At 39.5% G+C, this 20347-nt stretch overlaps 1 protein-coding gene across 16 annotated transcripts in view; it reads right to left on the reverse strand.

Annotated features, from left to right (window-relative positions):
* EHBP1 (EH domain binding protein 1) overlaps nt 1–20347 on the reverse strand; it is a 207596-nt gene that overhangs the window by 109151 nt on the left and 78098 nt on the right. For 12 of the 16 annotated variants that reach the window (XM_015622091.3, XM_015622093.3, XM_033513206.1 and 9 more), the window contains exons 6-10: nt 20131–20312; nt 18127–18266; nt 12121–12225; nt 11294–11416; nt 2978–3230 (exon numbers count right to left, since the gene is read on the reverse strand). In XM_015622091.3, the coding sequence (XP_015477577.1) occupies nt 2978–3230; nt 11294–11416; nt 12121–12225; nt 18127–18266; nt 20131–20312 (803 nt within the window). The remainder of the gene's footprint in view (nt 1–2977; nt 3231–11293; nt 11417–12120; nt 12226–18126; nt 18267–20130; nt 20313–20347) is intronic. The other 4 variants (XM_033513208.1, XM_015622086.3, XM_015622085.3 and 1 more) reach the window with 1 other exon arrangement.

The following is a 20347-nucleotide window of genomic DNA, read 5'->3' on the forward strand; positions in this document are numbered from 1 at the left end:
GTCAAATACATTTCAATGAAGCAAATTACCCAAGGTAAATCCTTCACAGAGGTGCACTGAGGCCAAGTACCTTTTACAGGATAACAGTGAGAGTCTGTTACAAAACTGGAGGCTGAGTTCAGCTCTTGGGGCACTTCGTGTAAGCTCCGAGTCCAGAATCAGAACTAGGGATCTGCCAGAGCAGAGTGGGACAAAGGTCCTGATGCTAACTGGTGTGTCCATGTTCTCAGGACACAACTCTGCATCTCACACAAAATATAAGAGGAAAATGCCAAGCGGTACTTTAAGTGAACGCAAATTAAACATTTAAGACATGGGGGTAAAAACACATTGTATTTCCTGCTAATCAATAAATCAGGAGCCTTCCATTTCTTCCATTTCATGCCTTCCACCTATAGGTTCAAAAGGACACCTGGAGACAGCCCTTGACCAGTGGTAGTCAAAAATGAAACAGAATTTTTAAAAAAATCAAAAGACAAGATGTTATGAGAGGTTGAAAATAACATGCAAAGTTTTCTATTCTCATGATAGGACTCAGTTGTTCAGCTTTGTCTTGAATACACTGCTCAGGCCAAGTCAAGACATCTTAAAATAGACACATAGCAGAAGAAATAACAGGGTCCAGAGACGGGCGGTGGAAATGATTAGAGAGATGAAGAGACTTCTGTATGAAGAGAGATCGAAAAAGTTAGCACTCAGACAAGTGACAAGGAAAGGTGAACATGCTAGAGATAGACAAGACAACAAATGTTAATGGCAGGTAAATCCAATGCTATTAATTGTTGTTTTGATAAGCCAGCAGAGGAGACAGTATGGGATTGGAAAGGGAATTTATTTACAATCAACAAAAGAAACACATTCCATTAGAGATCATGTTTTCTTATGGAACTCTCTCCCACAAATTGACATGGAAACCTAGACTTCAACAGGCTTGGAAGAAGACTACCCACTTATGTAGATAATAAAAGCATCCATATTCACAGTCAGTAAAAACAATACATATCTGGACACAAACCCTCATGACTTAAGGCACTCAAAAACCACCAACTGGCACTGCCTGTGAAAATTTTGTCTTTGGTGCTCACCAGACCCTGCCTCAGCAGAAGCTTTCTACTTAAAAATTTGAAAATTAAGAACATGAGATGAGTCAAAATAGTGTTTGCAGATGTGATCTAATATTAGATGTCCCATGTTTCCAGACTGGGCTTTTATTATTATGCTTATTTCTCCAGAGAGTTTCAGTATAAAGATTCAAGGGTTCTCCTTGCCATGTTTCTACCCAATGCACTCAACAAATGGTCTCCAAGTCTTTTTGTATGATCTATTGCTCCTGTAACTTCAGAGGAAAATGTGCAGAGGAAGGTTACTTTGGGGGTCAGGACATAAAAAACTTATGTAAAAGATGTAAAAAATTGATTTTACAGTGTTTACTGACTCTTTATCCTTCGATCTTCCCATGGGACACTGCTTTATCATGAGAATACAGACCACTTTGTGTTCAAGTAGAATCCACCTATGGGGAATTTATTTTTATCTTTGGGGAAAAAAAAAAAAAACAATGAAGCAAATGGAGTCATTGAAACAAGGAGGCGGCTGCTGTTAACCAAGGGCTAAAGTCCAGTACACAGCAAAATGAAGGGTTACAGCCCTTCAAGCCCAACAAGCCCCATTGGCACAGATGTGCTTAAGGTGGAAATGGAAGCATGAACAGAAAACACAAAAAATTCTTCACTTGCTCATCCATGTGGCTTTTTCTCTTTCTGCTCCTCTCAGTCTTTGCTGTCCTCTATACCTGTATCTTGGTGGGTGTAAAATACACACATTTTTATTCCCTATGGATTCTGGTGACCAGGGAATGACCAGGAATGCCTGGTGTGGCTGTCAGTGTGATCACACTGTGCTCAGAAGACACAGCAGCCAGTGTTGTTTATTCAGGCACTGTCCTGACAAATGGAGCTGGCAGAGGCATCATCCCCCATGCCCTTTATTTATTTTTTTGCTTTTATTTTTCACAGACCAAATATCAACATTAAATCCATGGCTGCAGAGCTTTAGAAGGAAAAACTCTGCAGAGCCCTTCATAAGTTTCTATTAGAGTGCCTGGGAATCCTTCCATTTCCTAGACCACAGCTACCAACAGAGAAACAGAAAGATGATGATACCATACCTCTGTTAATATTAAAGTAATGCAAATGTCATGCCATGATAAATCTCATTAAATAATGTAAAGTTAAATATTAATTAGAATTGTTGTCTGTAAAATTGCTCAGATGTAATCACCATAAACTGCCTCATGAGTGGTGTGGTTGGTGACTAATGACCACAAACAAGGATTAAGGATACACCTTCCAACCTCCCAAGCTGTGCAGGAATTGCAAAAAGCTCTCCCTTCCTGATAGATACTATACTATAATACTAGATAATCAGTGTGAGTTTATGGAAGTTTTATATGCTGAAAGAAACTACCTAAGTATGCAAATAAAGTGTTATCTTTACCATATATATTCCGTTTATGAGATTCTCAAAAATGTGCTATGCAGATTGCAAAATGCTCTCCCTATTTACATACTGCATCAAGATAAAACAAACTCCCTGTTATCATTGGCAAAAAAATATTATTTTATGTAGTAAAAATAATGGCAAAAAGGAGAGGAAGGCCCAAGCTCTGTTGCTCCTTTAATTCCTGGCTCATTTGCAATTGTCAGGGCATGAAGCGTCAGAAAGGTCCACAGACTTGTTCCCTATCAAGTCGTTTGTTATCAATAAGGCGAAGGAAAGTTTCCTCACTGATCATGTTCAGCTGAATAGCATGACCTGGGGGCATGGTATTTCCTGCTGCTGAGCTCCCCAAGGATGAGTCTGTCCTAAGGAGGTGATTAAGGATCACCATGCTTCAACCCAATACACCTCAAGATTAAGCCAGGGATCCCACTACTAATGCCTGCAAAGCTGCTGAAAGATGGAGAATCATACTTACTCATCCAGCTCTTCCTCCTCAGCCTTAGAGGTATCTGCATAGAGGTATTTGCTCATATCCACTGGTCTGATGTTTTTCCTTTTTGCAGGTTGTGGAAGAGAATCTCTTACACTTCCAGGTGCTTCCGGCGGGTGATCCGGCTCATCAAATGGGTTTAAGTACTCTGGGGCATCTTCATCCTTGAAGGGATTGTAACTGTCAACACAGAAACTTTCTTCTGGCTTTGAAGATGAAGCTCTTTCAGGATGAATTTCTATCAAATAAAAAAAAATAAAATTAAACAGATTTAATGAATTAAAAATTTGAAGCCATTTTATCAGATCTTTATATTTTGAAGGCATATGAAAAGGTCTACTTCTTAACTCTCAATACTCTCAAAGTTAGAGCCTTAGGTGAATTTTCATGCTTGTTTATTCAAGAATAGGCCTTTTAAAAGGTCTTTTAATTTAGACTATATTGAATAGGCTTCATTTTCTCACTGAAAGAGTTTACTTACAGCTCTTTCAACATCGGTGAGTAGTTTTCTTGTTTGTCATATAAATGGCATCACAACAGATATTGAAGCATTTCCAAAAAAACTATTAGCCAATTTGTGTCCTAACAAAATGTTCCTAATTATATATTTGAGCTTTCAATAAAGAAAAAAGACATTCTGTATTTCATAATATTGCTGGATATAAAAATGGTGATAGTAAGTAGGTGGCCTTTTCGTTTCTTAAAATTACCAAACTAAAAATGAGCTATTAAGTATGACCAGTAATTACATTTCAAAGCATGTCTGCCCCTTGTAACAATACATAATCTCTCTGTAAAAATTAATTTAAATTAACCCTAAAGAGACAGATAACCGAAACACTCATCTTTTATTTGGGCTGCACAGCAAAAAGTTATTGGCAAGATGGAGCTGCATGCTGTTCTCTGTGTAATGTCCTTTCTGTGGCATCTGTTATTCTACACTGAATGGCTTCTGGATACTGAAAAATGCAACCCCCATACAGCAATACAACATTTCTTACAAAGACACTTAGTAATGTTAATTTTACTCTTCTTGCAGCACCAAATAAACAGCAGCTCTGTTCAATACTGCATGTGATGGACTTTCTACACAAATAGGAACTTCAATGCAATGTCATTAAAATCTAACTTTCAATAACCATATCCACATTATTCTTCATGAGAAATGTGTATTTTTCGGAAGTATGGTTACTAAACTGGACTAAACATACTTCTAAGGTTTAACAGAACAACTCTAAGTTATTTTTTACAAGAGTCTAAAAAATAAGAAGATGGACGGAAGAAATATTTGGGAAGACAAAATCTAGTCACACAAAGGACAAAGGGAAGCGCTGTGCTTATGTGAGTTTGGATGGATGATGTACCAAAGCTGCTAATCCTGGTGAATTGCTAGAAAATGTGAGTGTTCAAACACTGACAGCAAACATCCAGCTCACCCTGAACCCAGCCATTAGCACAGCCCAAGGTGATGGAAAGCCCTACCCCAGCAGTGTGACCAGCTCTAGCCTACAGTGTGAACCAGAGCCATTCCTAGCTGGATAGGAATGCGATCCCTAGCTGCAGGTAGCAACTTTACCTATCTATGCACTGGACTAGTCACTAGATCAGGGCCAAGGCTTGGAGCAGGAAAGGCTTTAGCTCTCCTCAGGACTACAGAAATCCACCTGCAGCCTGTGGAGGAGACCCATGCTGGAGCACGAACACAAACAGCTGCAGGAAAAAGGGTGTGTGTTTGCAGTGTGTCAGCTGTAGTGCTTGTGCTCACTCCTACCCCAGAGTAAATGCTTACCCCTCAAGAAAAGGGAACAAACTACTGGGAACTTATCCTGGGAGAAAGCACAGTTATTGCACAGCAGGTGATGTGTATGAACCCTAGTTTATGTGGTGATGTGATCATAAGCCCACACCCTTTTAAGAAAGCTGTTTCAGAGAAAGCCACACTGAAAAAATATCAAAGGTCTATAGCTTAACTGACAAGGGAAGAGAGCATTTAAGGCAGAAATTCTTAAAAACACAAAGATGATCAAATCAGGCAAGAATCCATCAGAGTACTTTAGATTAAATGCATCAAAGCAGAGCCAAATATCTAAAATATATTTGTACATTTACTTTAATATAAACTGGAAAAGTGGTTCTATATAGACTTAGGTCATTTTAGTGTCCAATGCAGGTGGTCAAGGCGAGCAAAAGCTTCACTCTGCTTGCCCTGAGATGTCCTCAGTGTGGGTATTTGCAGCTGAGCTGACTCCTTGACACTCAAAGCTTACAGACATATTTCCAAACTGTTTTTAAAGTCAGGGGAGTCAAATCCCACCCTTACTGTATACTGTATATACAGTATATGCTACACATACCCTACATGCATACTGCTCATGCCTTGAAGCTCGTGATGGTCAGAATATTACTCAAATATTACCCACACATTTAGTGATTTGGTGAACTAGAGCAAGCAGAAGTGCTTTGGAGATGTGTCCTCAGAAGACAGTTCCATACAAAAAGCAAAAATAACTAATGAAATGCAGATGAAAGGACTGATACCTTGTTCAAATAGTGTGGCTTATTGACAAAGCTTTAACCAAACTTTTTACTACTTTAAACTTTGTTCAGATATTAGAATATTTTATCAAGAGAGCGGACAACTACAAATAGCTGCTTCTGCAACTCCATATGATGGATCATTGCACCTGCACAGGAATCAGTTGATAAATACACATTATCATACCTGAGGGAAACCTTCTGATAACCCACAAGAAGGAAAGTCAGTAATATATCCTGAAGTTAAAAACATTCAGGGAAACAACCTCTTAAAACTATGGTGTAAACTTTTATTTTTAATTTAAGTGTCTCCTGGAAACAATGAGTTAAATGCTTGTTTAAATCTGATAAATTTTAAGGGGCAATGCAAATGGTTTTTGCAATTCTTTCTATTTCAACACTGGATCAAGTGCTGTAACCCTAACTATGACAAAATTATTTTTCTTTTTCATTGGCTCAACAGGAACTACATGTTTGGCCTTACAGTGTTACGTGTAAGTCCTCAGATACCTCTGGCTTGTTATTAACTAAAATATTTCACACATTCCTACATGCAGGCTGAAATTAAAAAAGCTTATAAAATATCATTCTCAAGACACTTTTATAGGCAGGATTTTGTAGAGGCTCAGCTAGAACCCTGACTTGACCCTTAACTTGGCTACTCATTCTCTCTATTCTTGCCATCCAGTATACTATTTTCCTTCTACTTCCTTTAATGTCCCCACAGGGAGGGAGGGTTCCCACAAGGGTCCCCACCTGAACCCAAACAGCTTCTCTCCCATGGTATCTCTGAAACCCTTTAGAACTAGTTTTGTGTCCAATGTTGGTCATCACAAGCCTCTCTATAACAAATTAAGTTGTTATGATGATGACTCAACACCTCTGCTCTTAAAGCCACACCCACTGTCACCTGTCACTTTTCTGTAACAGACTCATTTTCTCAAAGAGCTAACGATGCTGAGAAGTGCACTTCCGCAAGCCAAACACACAACAGCTTAGAAGGGGTCTATTTCCCTCTTGTAGCTGCTTTTACATTCAGAAGGCAGCACAGATTCCCCTGCTTTCCCCACATCATTCATCACAGATCCACACAGGACTCCAGTTTCTACACTAATATAATTTTTTTTAAAAAATAAAAAAAAGAAATATATGCTTCCAGTTTGGCACATCAAGGGTCAAACACAAAATAATTTTGCATGATTAAGCAATAAAGCCACAGGGGTAGGAGTGACAACAAGAGAGGTAGAAGTATTACTACAGCAGAAGCACCAGCTGCTCTTGTGCCAGATTCTGGAAATATTACTTGCTCTAACTCCACTGAGAAAGACTGCTTGTGATAATAATCATTCTGGCACTACCTATCTGCACAATCAGCCAGAGCATCTCCAGAACTCACCCTGCCCTTCAACCCACTTGCCTTTTGTAACACAAACATATTGTGACACATCCCTTAAAACCAAACAAAACCTCCACCAAAACATCGCGCATACCACTTTCCCCTTGGCAGAGGATGAAAGAAGCAGCCACATGTGAAAGGTACTCGGTTACGCCACTGGCTGCCTGACTGGCAGGCAGGCACACGGGCACCATGGCATGTGAGCACCCAACAAACAGCACAGAGTAGAGATGGAACTGCCCAGTGCTTCTAGAAAGAGTAATGACTGACATCCCCGTATGGGATCACCACTGGTGATTTTCTGATCCTTTTATTCAAACACTCACAACACGCTGTTTTTCATGAAGAAATAGAAGGGACAGAATCACCATTTTCCTCCTGCTCTGTGTGCAGGACTACCCTTGAACAATTTGGGGTTTGCTGCTGCACTGTAACACTGTTTTCATTTTCAGTGTAAAATGTGCTGCAAGGAGCTCAGAAGTCCACACACAAGGTGATGAAATACACTGCTGAAGAAAATGGTGATCTAAATGACAGAGGGTGCCAGCAAAGAGTTATCTTCATGTCTTGTGTGTGTTGTATAGGTTATATGCAACTTAAAAATTTGTATTCCCCAGCAAATTAAAAAAAATATCTGGAGTGATAAAAGTGTGTTATGGTTTTCTACTTTCGTTTGTTGTACATGCTGACTTCCCCGAGTAAATACTTTGCACAGAAATTAACTGATTTTATAATGTTGTACTGTGGCTAAAAATCCAAAAGTCCTCATATTATCATGTAAAGCTTGTCTAGTATAAAGCTGTAGAGATACACTGTTCAAAGAGATTATTTTTTGATTTTCCCAGATTTCTAATGTCTAGCTGACCTAGTAGATATAGAGGGAATAAGCCTCAATTTGACATGTCAGCCAAGAAACACATCTGACAATTTTTTTGAGTTGTTCATATGCACATTCACTCTGCTGCGTGTGTAAAATCACTGACACTGAGCACTTTTTAAATCCCAGCAGCATCCAGAGCCAGCTTGCTGATGACCCTCTGCCACACACCACACCTACAGCGTGCACACGGGCGCTGGAAACACTCACGCCTTTAGTTTCTCTCCACCCCACATTCCCAGGGTTAAGTGATTAGGGGATTAGGAAGATAGAGGGAAAGTAGCTGGTTTGTGAACAGGCACAAGAAATATCTGTCTAGGAAACAAGTATATACTGGCAAGTAATCCTCCTTTGTCTTTGAGTGACTGTCAATACATACATATTCATACTCTGGGTGACTCTGAGCACACACACTACAGGCTTGATAGGAATATCCTAGGAATATCTCTGCCAAATAGCACATCATGCCTCTTCACATCTGATGGCAAAGTAGTCAGGAAAGGAGGCTCCAGCTGGCTGCTCTGCACGTCTTGGGGAAATTAAGTAACAAATTCTACAGAAGACTCTGAACTTTCGCAAAGCCTAAGTTCCAGATTATGCCTTGTCCAGATAGAAAGATAAAGAGACTAACATGTAAGTGAACAGAAAAATACTTCATCCCTGCACACAATAAAAAGTTAATCTCTTGATTTAAGCAGATCACAAGACAAGTGAAACAGGTAATGTGACTCTTTAAGCCTGTAGGAGAAAGCCTGCCTTAAACTCCTGAACCTCTGTCATGCTCTCAAGCTTCTGGGGTGGCCACCAAAAAGGTTACATTCACTTCGGGATGCAAAAGCAAACAAGCAGGCAGTCTCAAAGAGCTTCCTAGAAAGAGATGGCAGTAATAAAAGTTCCACTGAGGTATCAGAATAAAAGAATCATGAGTGAATAATGGGACACAAACAGGGCAGCCTTCAGCAGTTGGGCAACAGGATGAGAACAGCTACGATATTGCGTAGCCTCAAAATGCATTTCAAAACAAGGGGAAATCTCAAAATGGTAATGTCTAGGTGCTCCCCATAGAGACACTGATCCAACTAGCCACAAAAACACACAGCAGACTCCTACTGTTGCTGAAGACCAAAACCATCTTCTTTAATTTGCCTCAGCACCATTTTTTTCTCCCCCTCAACTTTCTGTGGAGGAAGAGGACTGGAGGAAAGGCATATGTCAACAAGGCCATGCAAGGTAATGGGAACACAACCAGTTCCCATTATAGAGACAAGACAGGTCTGGAGTGAAAGAACCAGTGATTCTCAGTGGTGTCTGAGGTAAAAAGAAGAATCCCTTGGGAGCCACTCATCAAAACATAAAAGCTTTAAAAATGCCACACCAGATGTCCAACTCTTTGACAGGCTGGAATCACTCTTTCAGCTGATCTTTCAGCCTGGTTTAGTGCTCCAGGAAGACATTGTCACATGAACCTTATTGAAGGTCCACTCCTCCCAAATAAAAAACGCTTTATGACACAGTAGGAAGAATCTAGTGACACCCTGTTTATCCCAGTCAATGTCCTGTTATGGTATGTTGACTGCTGCATGGCAGTGACTGTGTGGGAGAATAATACTTGGTATTCACACACCCAATAACTCAGCGCTGCTGCCCACAGCTGTAGATGGGACCCAAGAGTCTGATCACAGAGACTGCCCCAAAGACACAGAACAGACCAAGAGAAATGGAAAAGTGTTCACACCTCTGACTGAAGAATACTGTAAAAGCAGGTATCACCAAAAGAATCACAATCAACTGAAGAAAAACATTCCCCTGATATGCCGAGAGTGTTTCAGGAAGGTAAGCAGGCTGATGTCTTGGATGCAGACTGCTCAAAATGACCTTGCTACAAGTTACCAAGCATCTCCAGCAGTATGAAACAACACCAGCTGTCTCTGTTCGCAAGAGGAGAAAGAGTGACTGCATTTTGCGGCCAGAACACCCACTGCTTTCTTCCAAAATGGGTTCTCTCTGGAAAGGAAAGAAAGGCTGGGGCTGGAAAAAGCAGTTTAGGTAGGACAGGACTTGTACAGCTTTTTCCATGGAGAAGGGAGCTCTCCTTTCTGAAGTAGAAAGGAGGAAAGGAACATAGGCTGAATCTCTTAGAGCAACTTTTTTGTGGACTACAAGAGGGATTTACATTCCCACTTAATTCTGTTTCCTTCCATGATCCTAAGGGAATTCACTGTCAAGGGACAGACAGGAAAGCCAAAGATTAGGACACCAGAACCTAAACCAAATATATTGGTATCTACAAAGCTGAAACAACTCACTTCTGCAGCTCTAGAAAAACCTGACAACTTTATAATAGGGAGAAGGTGCCCAGGATAGTGACTTTATGGCTTCAGTTGCCAAATACAGAAGACAGTGCAATGTCCCTGTTTCAGAAATACAAGCTGTGAGTCACACCACAGCCAAAGTATGACAGGACTTGATCTCCACCCACATCATTCTCCGTGGACTCTGAAGGCAGAAAAACTTTGTTGTGAGTAAACATTCAGCTTGTCCAAAGAAAGTGAGTGACCAAAGGTGGAAACTACAGCTTGGAAACCCATTCTCTTTGACCTGACCTTAGAAATCCCCTGGATGCACCCTGGGCTGCTCCTGCTCAGTGTGGTTCTTCTCCACTGCCATAACAGAGTGACTTGGAATTTTCTGTAGGAAGAAAAGTCCTGGAGCTTTGAACAGGAAAGGTTGAGTACAGCTTCAAACTTGGGAATTAACTATGAATTGGCCTTTTGAGCAACTGCAAGCTAGAAGTGAAACATCCAGCAGATGGGAGCCTGCATATCTGGGCATGGAGCTGAGGACAGCAGAGATGTTTGCTGTCCTGGTGCTCCCTTCTGGCCTCACGGCCAAAATCTTATCAGATTAAAAATTTACAGGGGTTGTACATCTCACCCAAATGGAACAAGAATGGGCATGTCAGTCTGGAAAGGGGATTAACACCTAGCATGTGGTGCAAGGCACAATGCCAGAAGGCTTAACTGAGGAAGCTATAAAAGCAAAAAAAAAGGAAGAATAAAAGAGGGAAAATTAAATTGTAATAATGAAGATTAGTGCTAACCAAGAATAGCTGTGATGCAGAAGATTGCAGTGAAGGAAATTATCACAGAAACCATCACCCACGTGGAGCAGGGTTGTCTGACAGAATGTGTTGCTTATTCATACCACATAAGGTGAGTCCTAGTAACACACCTGATAGGTCTAAAAGTCTCTGCTTCAACTGGTAGCCCCCAGTGGCAAATACACAGAATGCACCTCAATACAAAGGGTGTGCCTCAAAGGATAAATCAATTTTCTAGTGGCAACTGGATCATTGCTATTGCTACCTCAGTGCTACATGAAATAATTGTATTTAATCAATTAAAATTTTACATTTCTAGCCCTACAGAAATAAAAATCATGTTTCACAAAGCATTTGCAAGTAGCAATGAATTATGTAAAAGAAATTCCTTACCTTCTACATCAGGGTCTCCAAATGGATTTAATTCTGCTGTGTCAGGATCACCAAAAGGGTTCGTGCTGGAGTTGGCCAGGTCTTGCTCCCCTTCATCCAGAAAATTAAGCTTATTGATAAGCTCTACAAACAAATTGGAATATTGTTTTAAAATAGATACAAACTGTTCATCCAACATATCTGGAGCTCAAAAAGCCCCGTGTCAACAGTCCCTCGAAACACTGCACCAGGGTATGGCACGAACTGCACGACTAAGTTAACACAGTCCAGTAAGTACATCAACAAAGGGAAAAAAAAAAAGTGAAATGAATGAAACTTCTATTTTCTGATCAGAACATTATGTAACAGAAATGACTTCTAAAAAAGCCTTCTCTTTCCTTCATTAAATAAACGTTGCAGAACATCTAACAAGCTAAATACGGTGATTTTGATTATTCACATACATGCTAACTATCGGCAGGAAATTTTAATTTTTGGATGTAACGTGCACATAAAAGCAGAAAGAGGACATTTTGTCACTTTAGAAAGGTCAAGTATTACTGACTACACAACTAATGTTTTAAGCTTAGGGTCTGGTGGTTTCTCTTTCTTTTTTTATGTAATTTTTTTTCTTTCTTGTTCATTATCAGATGACAACGGAGCTGTAGCGGAGACAGGCTCTTTCTCTATCATGTTGTTACCTGTTGGATGCACTACAAATTACTGAGAGTCATGCTGGGTGGAAGCACAGAGATAAAACTGACAGCTGAATACAGGCAGGAGTCAAAAGGTAATGGGTCACAGTAAATACAATCAGAAACAGAAAGAAAGGATGAAAGCTCATAGACCTTCAGAGGAACTGGCTGATTTAGCTGAAGGCATATTTGCTCGCTTTATGCAGTCATCTTGATCTTCATCTAAGCTGCTCAGAGCATTCAACTGGTTTACAATTTCTGTAAATAGAAGCCAGTCAAGACAAATGTAAGGCAAGGGCATTTAATGAAACAGAAGTGGAACGAACACTGTTACCAGAAAGAGAGAGAGAGCGAGGGAGAGAGGGTAAAAGAATAGATTTAGAACGAATCCTTACAATTATATAACTACAGCAAAGTACCTGTGTAGGTGCTTCAGGGATAATTTAACATGAAACCCAGTTAACAAGACATAAACAAAGCCTAGCCAGGTTATGGTGTCAGCAACAATAGTCAGTTTTATGAGGATGAGTATTATGCACATCACTTGCAAATTTAGATAGATGTACTATATATAATTTAAAGATTTTTCCTGCTCATGAAGAAAACTTGAATATGAAACATTGTCAATCAACACAAACCAGCCCCCCCACCCCAGGAAAAACAATTTCTCTCTCCCAAACCCATAAGGTTACAGAAAACTAACCTATACAACATGCATTTTTATGTTTTTTTTGTTAAAATTTATATACACACTCTAATTGTTTAATATTTACGATTAGTCATCATTACATTCTGACCCATGACAAGCTGAATTTACCTAAGTAGTTTTAAAATACATGATCAGTATGTGCCAGGAGAATGCAAACTGAATGTATATATCAGTTGAATTTTCATTGTCATACTACATAAGTAGTACTTTGCTGTTTGTTAAAATTCTATTTCACCTCCTGTCCATAGTGGAGAGTTCTGAATTGCCATGAACTAGTGATTTTTAAAATGTGTTAATGTTCGATTCTAGTCAAGATGGGGAAGACTCCATAATTCTGGAAGGCAAGAAACAAAAAAACAACTAGTTCTGAGAGGCTTCTGGCCCAAGGGGAAAAATTCCTCTCTGCTCCCCCCTAACGCAATGGAGCTTCTGTAGTAATGGGGATTGAGCCTGGGGCATCTCTGAGAGACCTGAGTGTAAGTTTCTGTGGAGAAGGGACAGCCTTCTTCATCCTTCCAGATGACAAACAGGCAAGAGAAACCTGTGCAGGAGAGATGATCCTGCTTGTGGAGTAGCACTGCCCCACTGAGTCTTTTTCATCTCCTGTCTTTTCCTAGTGAAATAAATGATGCCTTCTGGTGTCACCAGTGAAGTTAAAGCTTCATGCCAGTCATTCTTGTATTTCCTTTAAAGTTTCATTTCTTGTGTACAGAGGTTACCTCTCAATAATACTTTTAGTTTACTGCTGTTTTGAACTTGACTTTTTCTCATCTGGCTTTTGTTTGGGAAAGCAAAATTTTGTCTTTATTCAGTGAACTAGTTTTAGGCAGCAAGATATTGAACTTAGTTAAAAATTGAGTAGTATGCTGACTGTCCCAATGCACGCTGGTGTTCATGGCCACTCAGAATTTCCTAGTCAGGGGGGCTGCTTCTTGGTTTTTTATAGCTGCCACACTGACACCCTTCCTGATTTCATGCCTTCAAAGAACCTGAAGCCCAAAGCAAACCAGAACCTGATAATATTTCTGTCACATGGATAAAAAGTTACTTTGGCAAATTTAAATGGTTTTGCAAAGATGATCTAAAAATTACCAAAGAAAATTACCTCCTCTGCCAATATCTACTGGACATCCTAAATGCTGACAGTGACAAACCTCAAGCAGAATTCCTCTGTAATGCACCTCTCACCTGATCCTGACCTTAAAGCATAAATGTGCTTACATGGGATTACACTTATATCTGTCTACACAGAGTTAATTTAATCATCCTCACTTCCTTATTTTTGGCTCCAAAACACAACATTATTATCCTAAAAAATAACACAAAAACTACCCCAAAACTTAGCTTTCTCAATAAAAAACCATACATACACCTGAGAAGTCTGCATAATGTAATATTATCTTCTGGGAATTTTTAAGACTTGAGATAGACAATGGAACATATTTTTCTGTATTCAAATAAAACAGAGCTGACCTCATAAAACAGCACAGTACTAACGAATTAGTAGTTAAAAACAGGCTCAGATGCTGACATGATTTACAATTTATTATGTCAGCATGTGAAAAAAAAAACCCAAAACAATTATAATTCAGTTTTTATTGTCAGAAAATAACAAATTAAGTTCAGAGCTTTAAAAAGAGGGAGTTCTTTGATGTGGTCTGAATCACCTGGTCTTATCTGCCAACCTAAACACCCATATGCACTACAATGTTTCTCATTACAATATTAAATGGTTTATGTCATATTTTGGAGTATGGAAATGGTAGGTTGGAGATTTATATCCTATATTATCTTTTATAAATCTCATTATCTACAAACACACATTAGCTTGTTCTACAAGTATGTCACATAAATCACTGGTTTGGTTTTTGGGGTTTTTTTAATTCTTCTCTCTTTCTTTTTTATTTTTTTCCAAGCAGCTTGGTGATCCTGACAAAGAAAAAGAGGAAATATACTACAAGCTGTCAGGAGAGGTATAGTTTTTTAAAATTGCAACAAAGGGTTACACATATTGTTATCCAGAAGGTTGCTCTTGAAACATGCTGGAATTCACACTCCTGCAATAGGTAGCACATGGGCACATTGCTGATTCCATGTGGTGCCCCAGGACAGCCACTGTGCTCCTGGGCAGATGGAGCAGGAGGCAGCTATTAACCCCAGCATGAGGCTCTAAGTAGGAATTAAAACATTAAGAGAAGCAACATATTTATTACTGCCCTGTTTGTGAGTTGTGAGGCACATTTTCTTCAAGCACGAGATGTCTTGTGTTCCACTGAAGACTAAGGACAGGAGATTTAAAATTTTGGGAGATTTAAACCCATGTATATTGACAGTGTAGAAACTAAATATTTGAAAGTTAATTCATGGCAACAAACAATTTTCAACTTCACACAGAATAACTGGGGGAGATACAGCTTTAACACATGAAAAATTTCAACAAGAAATACTGGGAAGGAAGAGGGGGAAAGCCTGAGAAGGAGGGAGATTTTTCCAAGTGAAAGTAGAGCTTGGAAAGGAAAACATCTTTCAGTCCGGTCAGTCGTATGGCAACAGTTCCATGTTGACCACCCCAAATTCCACAGTGCTTTTGAGGTCAGTCAGTATTGCACCACCTACTTCATAGCTGAAGAAACAGAGGCACAGATACCTACTCAAAGTTAAGCAACCCATCAAGGAAGAGAAGCAGCATTTCCTAACTCACCTGCACCATCTAGAGCCCCACACAGCAGACCTCCCTTGTTCTCCCAGCACTGGGTATATATGTTCATCTATGAAACTGCAACTTTGGCACAATGAAACAAAAAAAACCAAAACCACAAACAAAACCAACAAAAATTTTTGTATGCTGCAAGAAGAAACAGTGTCTGATAAAAGCCTTGCAGCACCTCTTGCAACCTTGGGAATGATAACTTTTCTGCCATCAAGCCATCCCTTGTTTCTGTGAGAAAACCTGGAGTCAAAGATAGGAGAACAATCCCTCCCTCTCTGCTACCTGCACTTTACTTTTCCAAGCCCAATTACAAACATGAGTTGTGTACTGCTCCCATCGTTCCTGTGAGGTGTTACAGGCAGTATCCCCGTTTTACAGTTGGGAAAACAGGCGCACCAAGGTGAGGGATTTGCCGCGGGGCACTCTGAGTCAGTGAAGCATTCCAGCTCCTCAGCTGCCAACACCCAACACAGCACAAGAGGAGAAAATGTTGGTAGCAGCAAGCTTTTAAAAGGGTTATGTAACTTCCTCAATTAACTTTATGGTATTCTGTGAACACTGTGTTTGAAAGAGTTCTTGGCTACATCAGTTTTGTTAATTTCCTTCTTTCTAAACTTTTTCCTGCTTTTCTACAATGATTCCTACCTCTTTCTCCCTTGCTTCCTCAGCTCTTCTCCTGGCTTTCCCCATTCATTACATTTATTACAGGAGTCACTGCAATTGCCAATGAAATCAGTCTTGAACACATGTTGAAATAGATACTTTACATCTTATTTATTAATGTTTACTTACTGCCCGATGTTTTATGTTCTCCCATTTGCTTGGGAAATTGCATGCACTCATTCCCCTTCAACATCCCTTTCCATCCCAAAGGAGGGAAAAGCCAGCCAGGCTCATAAAGCAACTTAGCTGTTGTTACCAACATAAGAAGAAAAAGACCAAGGCTGACCTTCCCCACATCACGATTCATTTACAAAAAGACCAACTCAATGCTCCCATCTTGTACAGCGAGAAAACAGTATCAGAGCAGGCTGAGCAAGGCACAGAAATTGTGTATTCCAGAAGTATTTATTACTTCTGCCTTTCAAGGAGGTATTGTTAATTTTCAACAGATCATTTTGGCCTTTAAAATAGCAGATGGAAAAGCTGAAATGACTCTGAAATAGCTTGTGTTGCACATCAGCCAGCTCACCCTTCCCATCTATCTGCAGGGGTGTTCACTCCATACCCAAAGGATAGTAGACAGCCTAATGTAAACTAGATCAGATTTCTGCCTCTTTAGGAATCATTTGTAGCCTTGTTGAATGCTTCAAAAACAAGTGTTGAGAAGCAAGATCTGATGCTTTTCACCTGCTGTCCTGCATATGGGTTTTCTGTAGTCCCCAACGCAGTACCCAGGCTGATCCTAATAAAACCCTTGAGCACAGGAGTTTCTATAGATTGTACATTACATCTCCTTAATTTGGCCTACTCTGGATTATCCAATGGCCTGGTGAACATGCCAGGTTTTGTTTGATGTTGTGATCTGATTTATTCTGGTTACACTGGGAAAGAAGTTGATGTTGTAGAATGATTTCAGTGTGACCAGACTGGTATATCTCTGCTCCCTGACCAAGAATACATTATCTTGGTTTCCCAGATATTTCATTCCAGACTTTCCATTATGCTCTGTGCCAGACACATACAGCATAACTAGAGATTTGGCCAGGGTAAAAAATGTTTAATTGAATATGTAAAGCATACAGAAAACATATTTGCATCCTTTCACAACACTAAATGTAACTAAGTAATAACTGCTTCAGGCTGAACCTTTTGATTGCAATGAAAGCTCAAAAAGAAGTGATGAAAGTAATGTTTCATAACAGTGAACCGATGTTTCTCTGAATTTTCAAGAACAGATTGACAATTCACTTCTCCGCTTGGGATGCTCTTCCCCCTCTTTGGAGAAGGATCCCTTTATTTCAGACATTTTAAAAGAGCGTTGGAAGTTATGAAGTCTGGCACCAGAAGTTAATTTTCTTTTCCTGGTTCTTTACACAAAGAGCTCCTACAGAACCCATCTGGAGCAATACTACACACTGATCTCTACCAACAATTTAACACCATCTCATCCTGATCTGACTTGCCTCGATTAGTTCAGCTATCCTGGACACACTAAGCATTTTCATCAGCAATTCAAATGTGGTTACACTATCTCACTTCAAACAACTTCACTATCAAATTCATTAAAGTCCTTTAACAGCCTCCTGATTTCTTTTCCGTGAGATACCCCCACCCAAAAGGCAGCAATATGCAGCCTGGAATTGCCATGTTATTGAGCAGAACCTCAGCATCTGTCCATGGCACAACTCATTTTGCAGTTATTCTCACAAACTGCCTTCATCATTTCACTTGAGCCTCTCCTCTTGTCTTCTCACGCACTGACCCTTTCCCTCCGCTTTTTCTGCTCCTCTGTTCACACTGGTTCTTTGCTTCCCTAAAATGCTACCTATTTAGTCAATTCTCTCCCAAAAACAGGACACACAGACACAAACCAACACTCCTGGATTCATAATCCAAGCTTTGTTGAGTTATGGATGGGTTCCTCTTCAATCAAGCTATCCTAAATATTGTTTTGGTCATTAGGATTTCCTTAAAGTGAAATAAAAATACAGCGTAAGGATAAAAAACATGGGACAATTAAAACATGGGACAATTAGCAAAAGAAACTATATTTTACAATGCCTATGGCAAAACCAACCTGTAATTTTTGCAGCCTTTTCCTCTTGATTCACTCTGTTTTCTTCATCTTCTTCATTGTCTTCCTCAAAATCATCTAGGTTACCAATATCAGCTTGTTTCATACTCATCAAACTAGCCAGGCTTTGCATGTCTTCATCCCTAAATAAAAAAACATTACATCAGGGACTAAAATGCAGCTTGTTAATACCACATCTGATATTACTGCATTCTTTAAAATTCTTTAAATATTTTGATGTTTTCTTCACAGAGGTCTATGATATCAGATCTGATCTTGAATATAGTGAAAAAACAAAATTAATACACTCATAAATATATATCAATTACTGAAGGGAAAGTTTTAAATTATCAAAATTGTAAAGGGTAAAAAAAATCCTGCTTTGCATCAAGAGCTACCTAAACAACTGCTTTAACAAATTTTTAAACCAGCCCAGAAAGGCTGGTAAATGCTTGCCTGGTCTGCTTTGGTTAAAGTGAAAATGCTTGGTCAGACCTACTGCTCACATGCTGCAAGCAATATCTACATTCATTCCTAACTCCTGATGCTGCTACAGAAATTAAAATCCCTTTTCTAAATATCTGAAATTATTAACAAGATTAAAAAGCAGTGTCTATTTGCACATACTGGAAATGCTCCAATGCTTTCATACAGAGCAGGTTTTTCACATCCCTTGTTCAGGGTACTATGAAAGCCCTGTCAATAACTTGCAATCTACCTGACTTACAGTCTTCAGTCTGAAACCTACCAATTTCCATAGGAAGAAGATCCATGCAAACCTAAATGGATTCATTTTTACAAATTATGGCCTCAAAACCCAGTAACAGCATAATATAGCTGTTTATTGTATAGTTCATGGATGCTGGTTGCTCAAGTTTAAGAGCATATCAGCTGATGACTTCTTCCATCCTCATTTTCAGCTGCATTTGAACCATGTTAAATCACGCCTAAATACTTCAAAAATATCTTTTTTATATGGTATGCCAAGATGTGGTTTACAACAGGTTAGTCAGAGAGGGGAAACAGTCATAGGAATTAAAAGTAAGGAATGCATCTGTGGCTTTCAAAGCATGCAGATAAAACAATTTTTGTGTCAAAATGTTTTAACATGGCAGCCTGGAAAGGAGTTCATGCAATGTTTCTTGGGCATATATTAGAGTGAGCAATGTCTAAAAATGCATTCAGAATACTGAAAGCCAGAAGTAAACTGTTAGTCTTTTGGAAAGGAAAAGAAATTTAGGAAGAGGCAGAAGAACCATTAGAACAGCTTCCCCATCTACCTCTTTTTGTTCTGCCATTCTCACACTGCCATATTCTAGAGACAGAAAGGCAAAACAAAACTGCCCTAGCTGAAACTAGGACTGTGACAAACAATCCATTCTCCAACCACATGAATAACCAACACCTAGAATCTGACAGAAACTGCAGGAAAGGTTACAGCATCTGCAAAAATAACCTGTATCCTCTGCCCTCTAAAGGCCATTGAAATAAGGGACAGAACCAAGTGAGTGAGTCAAGGAAGTGGTAATCAGAGCCCAAGAGAACTCTTTCCACAGCATGTTCTTGTGCTCAACCCAAAATCTTAACTCTGACTCCACCCTCCCTCACCTTCCAACTGGCTTTGTCCTTATTGCATTCTTTGTGAAATATCAGTGGGCTCGCTTGAAATCTGCCAAGGGTATTGTTGAACACACACATGCACATTAAACACACACTTCCACTCATTTCAGACCTGTAGATACTTTTAAACTGTTGTTAGTTAAAATGTCTGTAAGAGTAAAGCACAAGCCATTTGTCTCTGAAGAACACAAGGCTGAAAACAGAGTAAGAAACAACTTTTACTCAGTTAAGAAACCAAGTATGACAGGAATGATAGGTATGCTGAAGGATACTCTCAAATTCCACCATTCTATATAGAAAGAGCTCTTTATCCAAAGGATTCTTTGAAAAGCAACACAAAGCAGGCTATCTGGTTTAAAAAAAACAAACCAACAAACAACAACTTACGTGGCTTTTCCTTCCCTCAGGAAAATACAAGATAAGGAGAACTGTAGTGTGGCAGATACCACTTTCTTAGACAAAGGCTTGAATTTTAACCTGACATCTGTCTGTGTAGGCATGGGGCTGGCATATTGCTTCATGTTGATGCTGCTGGTGGCAAGCGCTTTTCTACGTCCAGAAGGAGATTCCTGAAAGCAAAAGAGAAATAAAGTTAATGTAAAAG

Source organism: Parus major, chromosome 3 (assembly GCF_001522545.3).
Source record: "Parus major isolate Abel chromosome 3, Parus_major1.1, whole genome shotgun sequence".
In the NCBI taxonomy this organism is placed as follows: Eukaryota; Metazoa; Chordata; class Aves; order Passeriformes; family Paridae; genus Parus; species Parus major.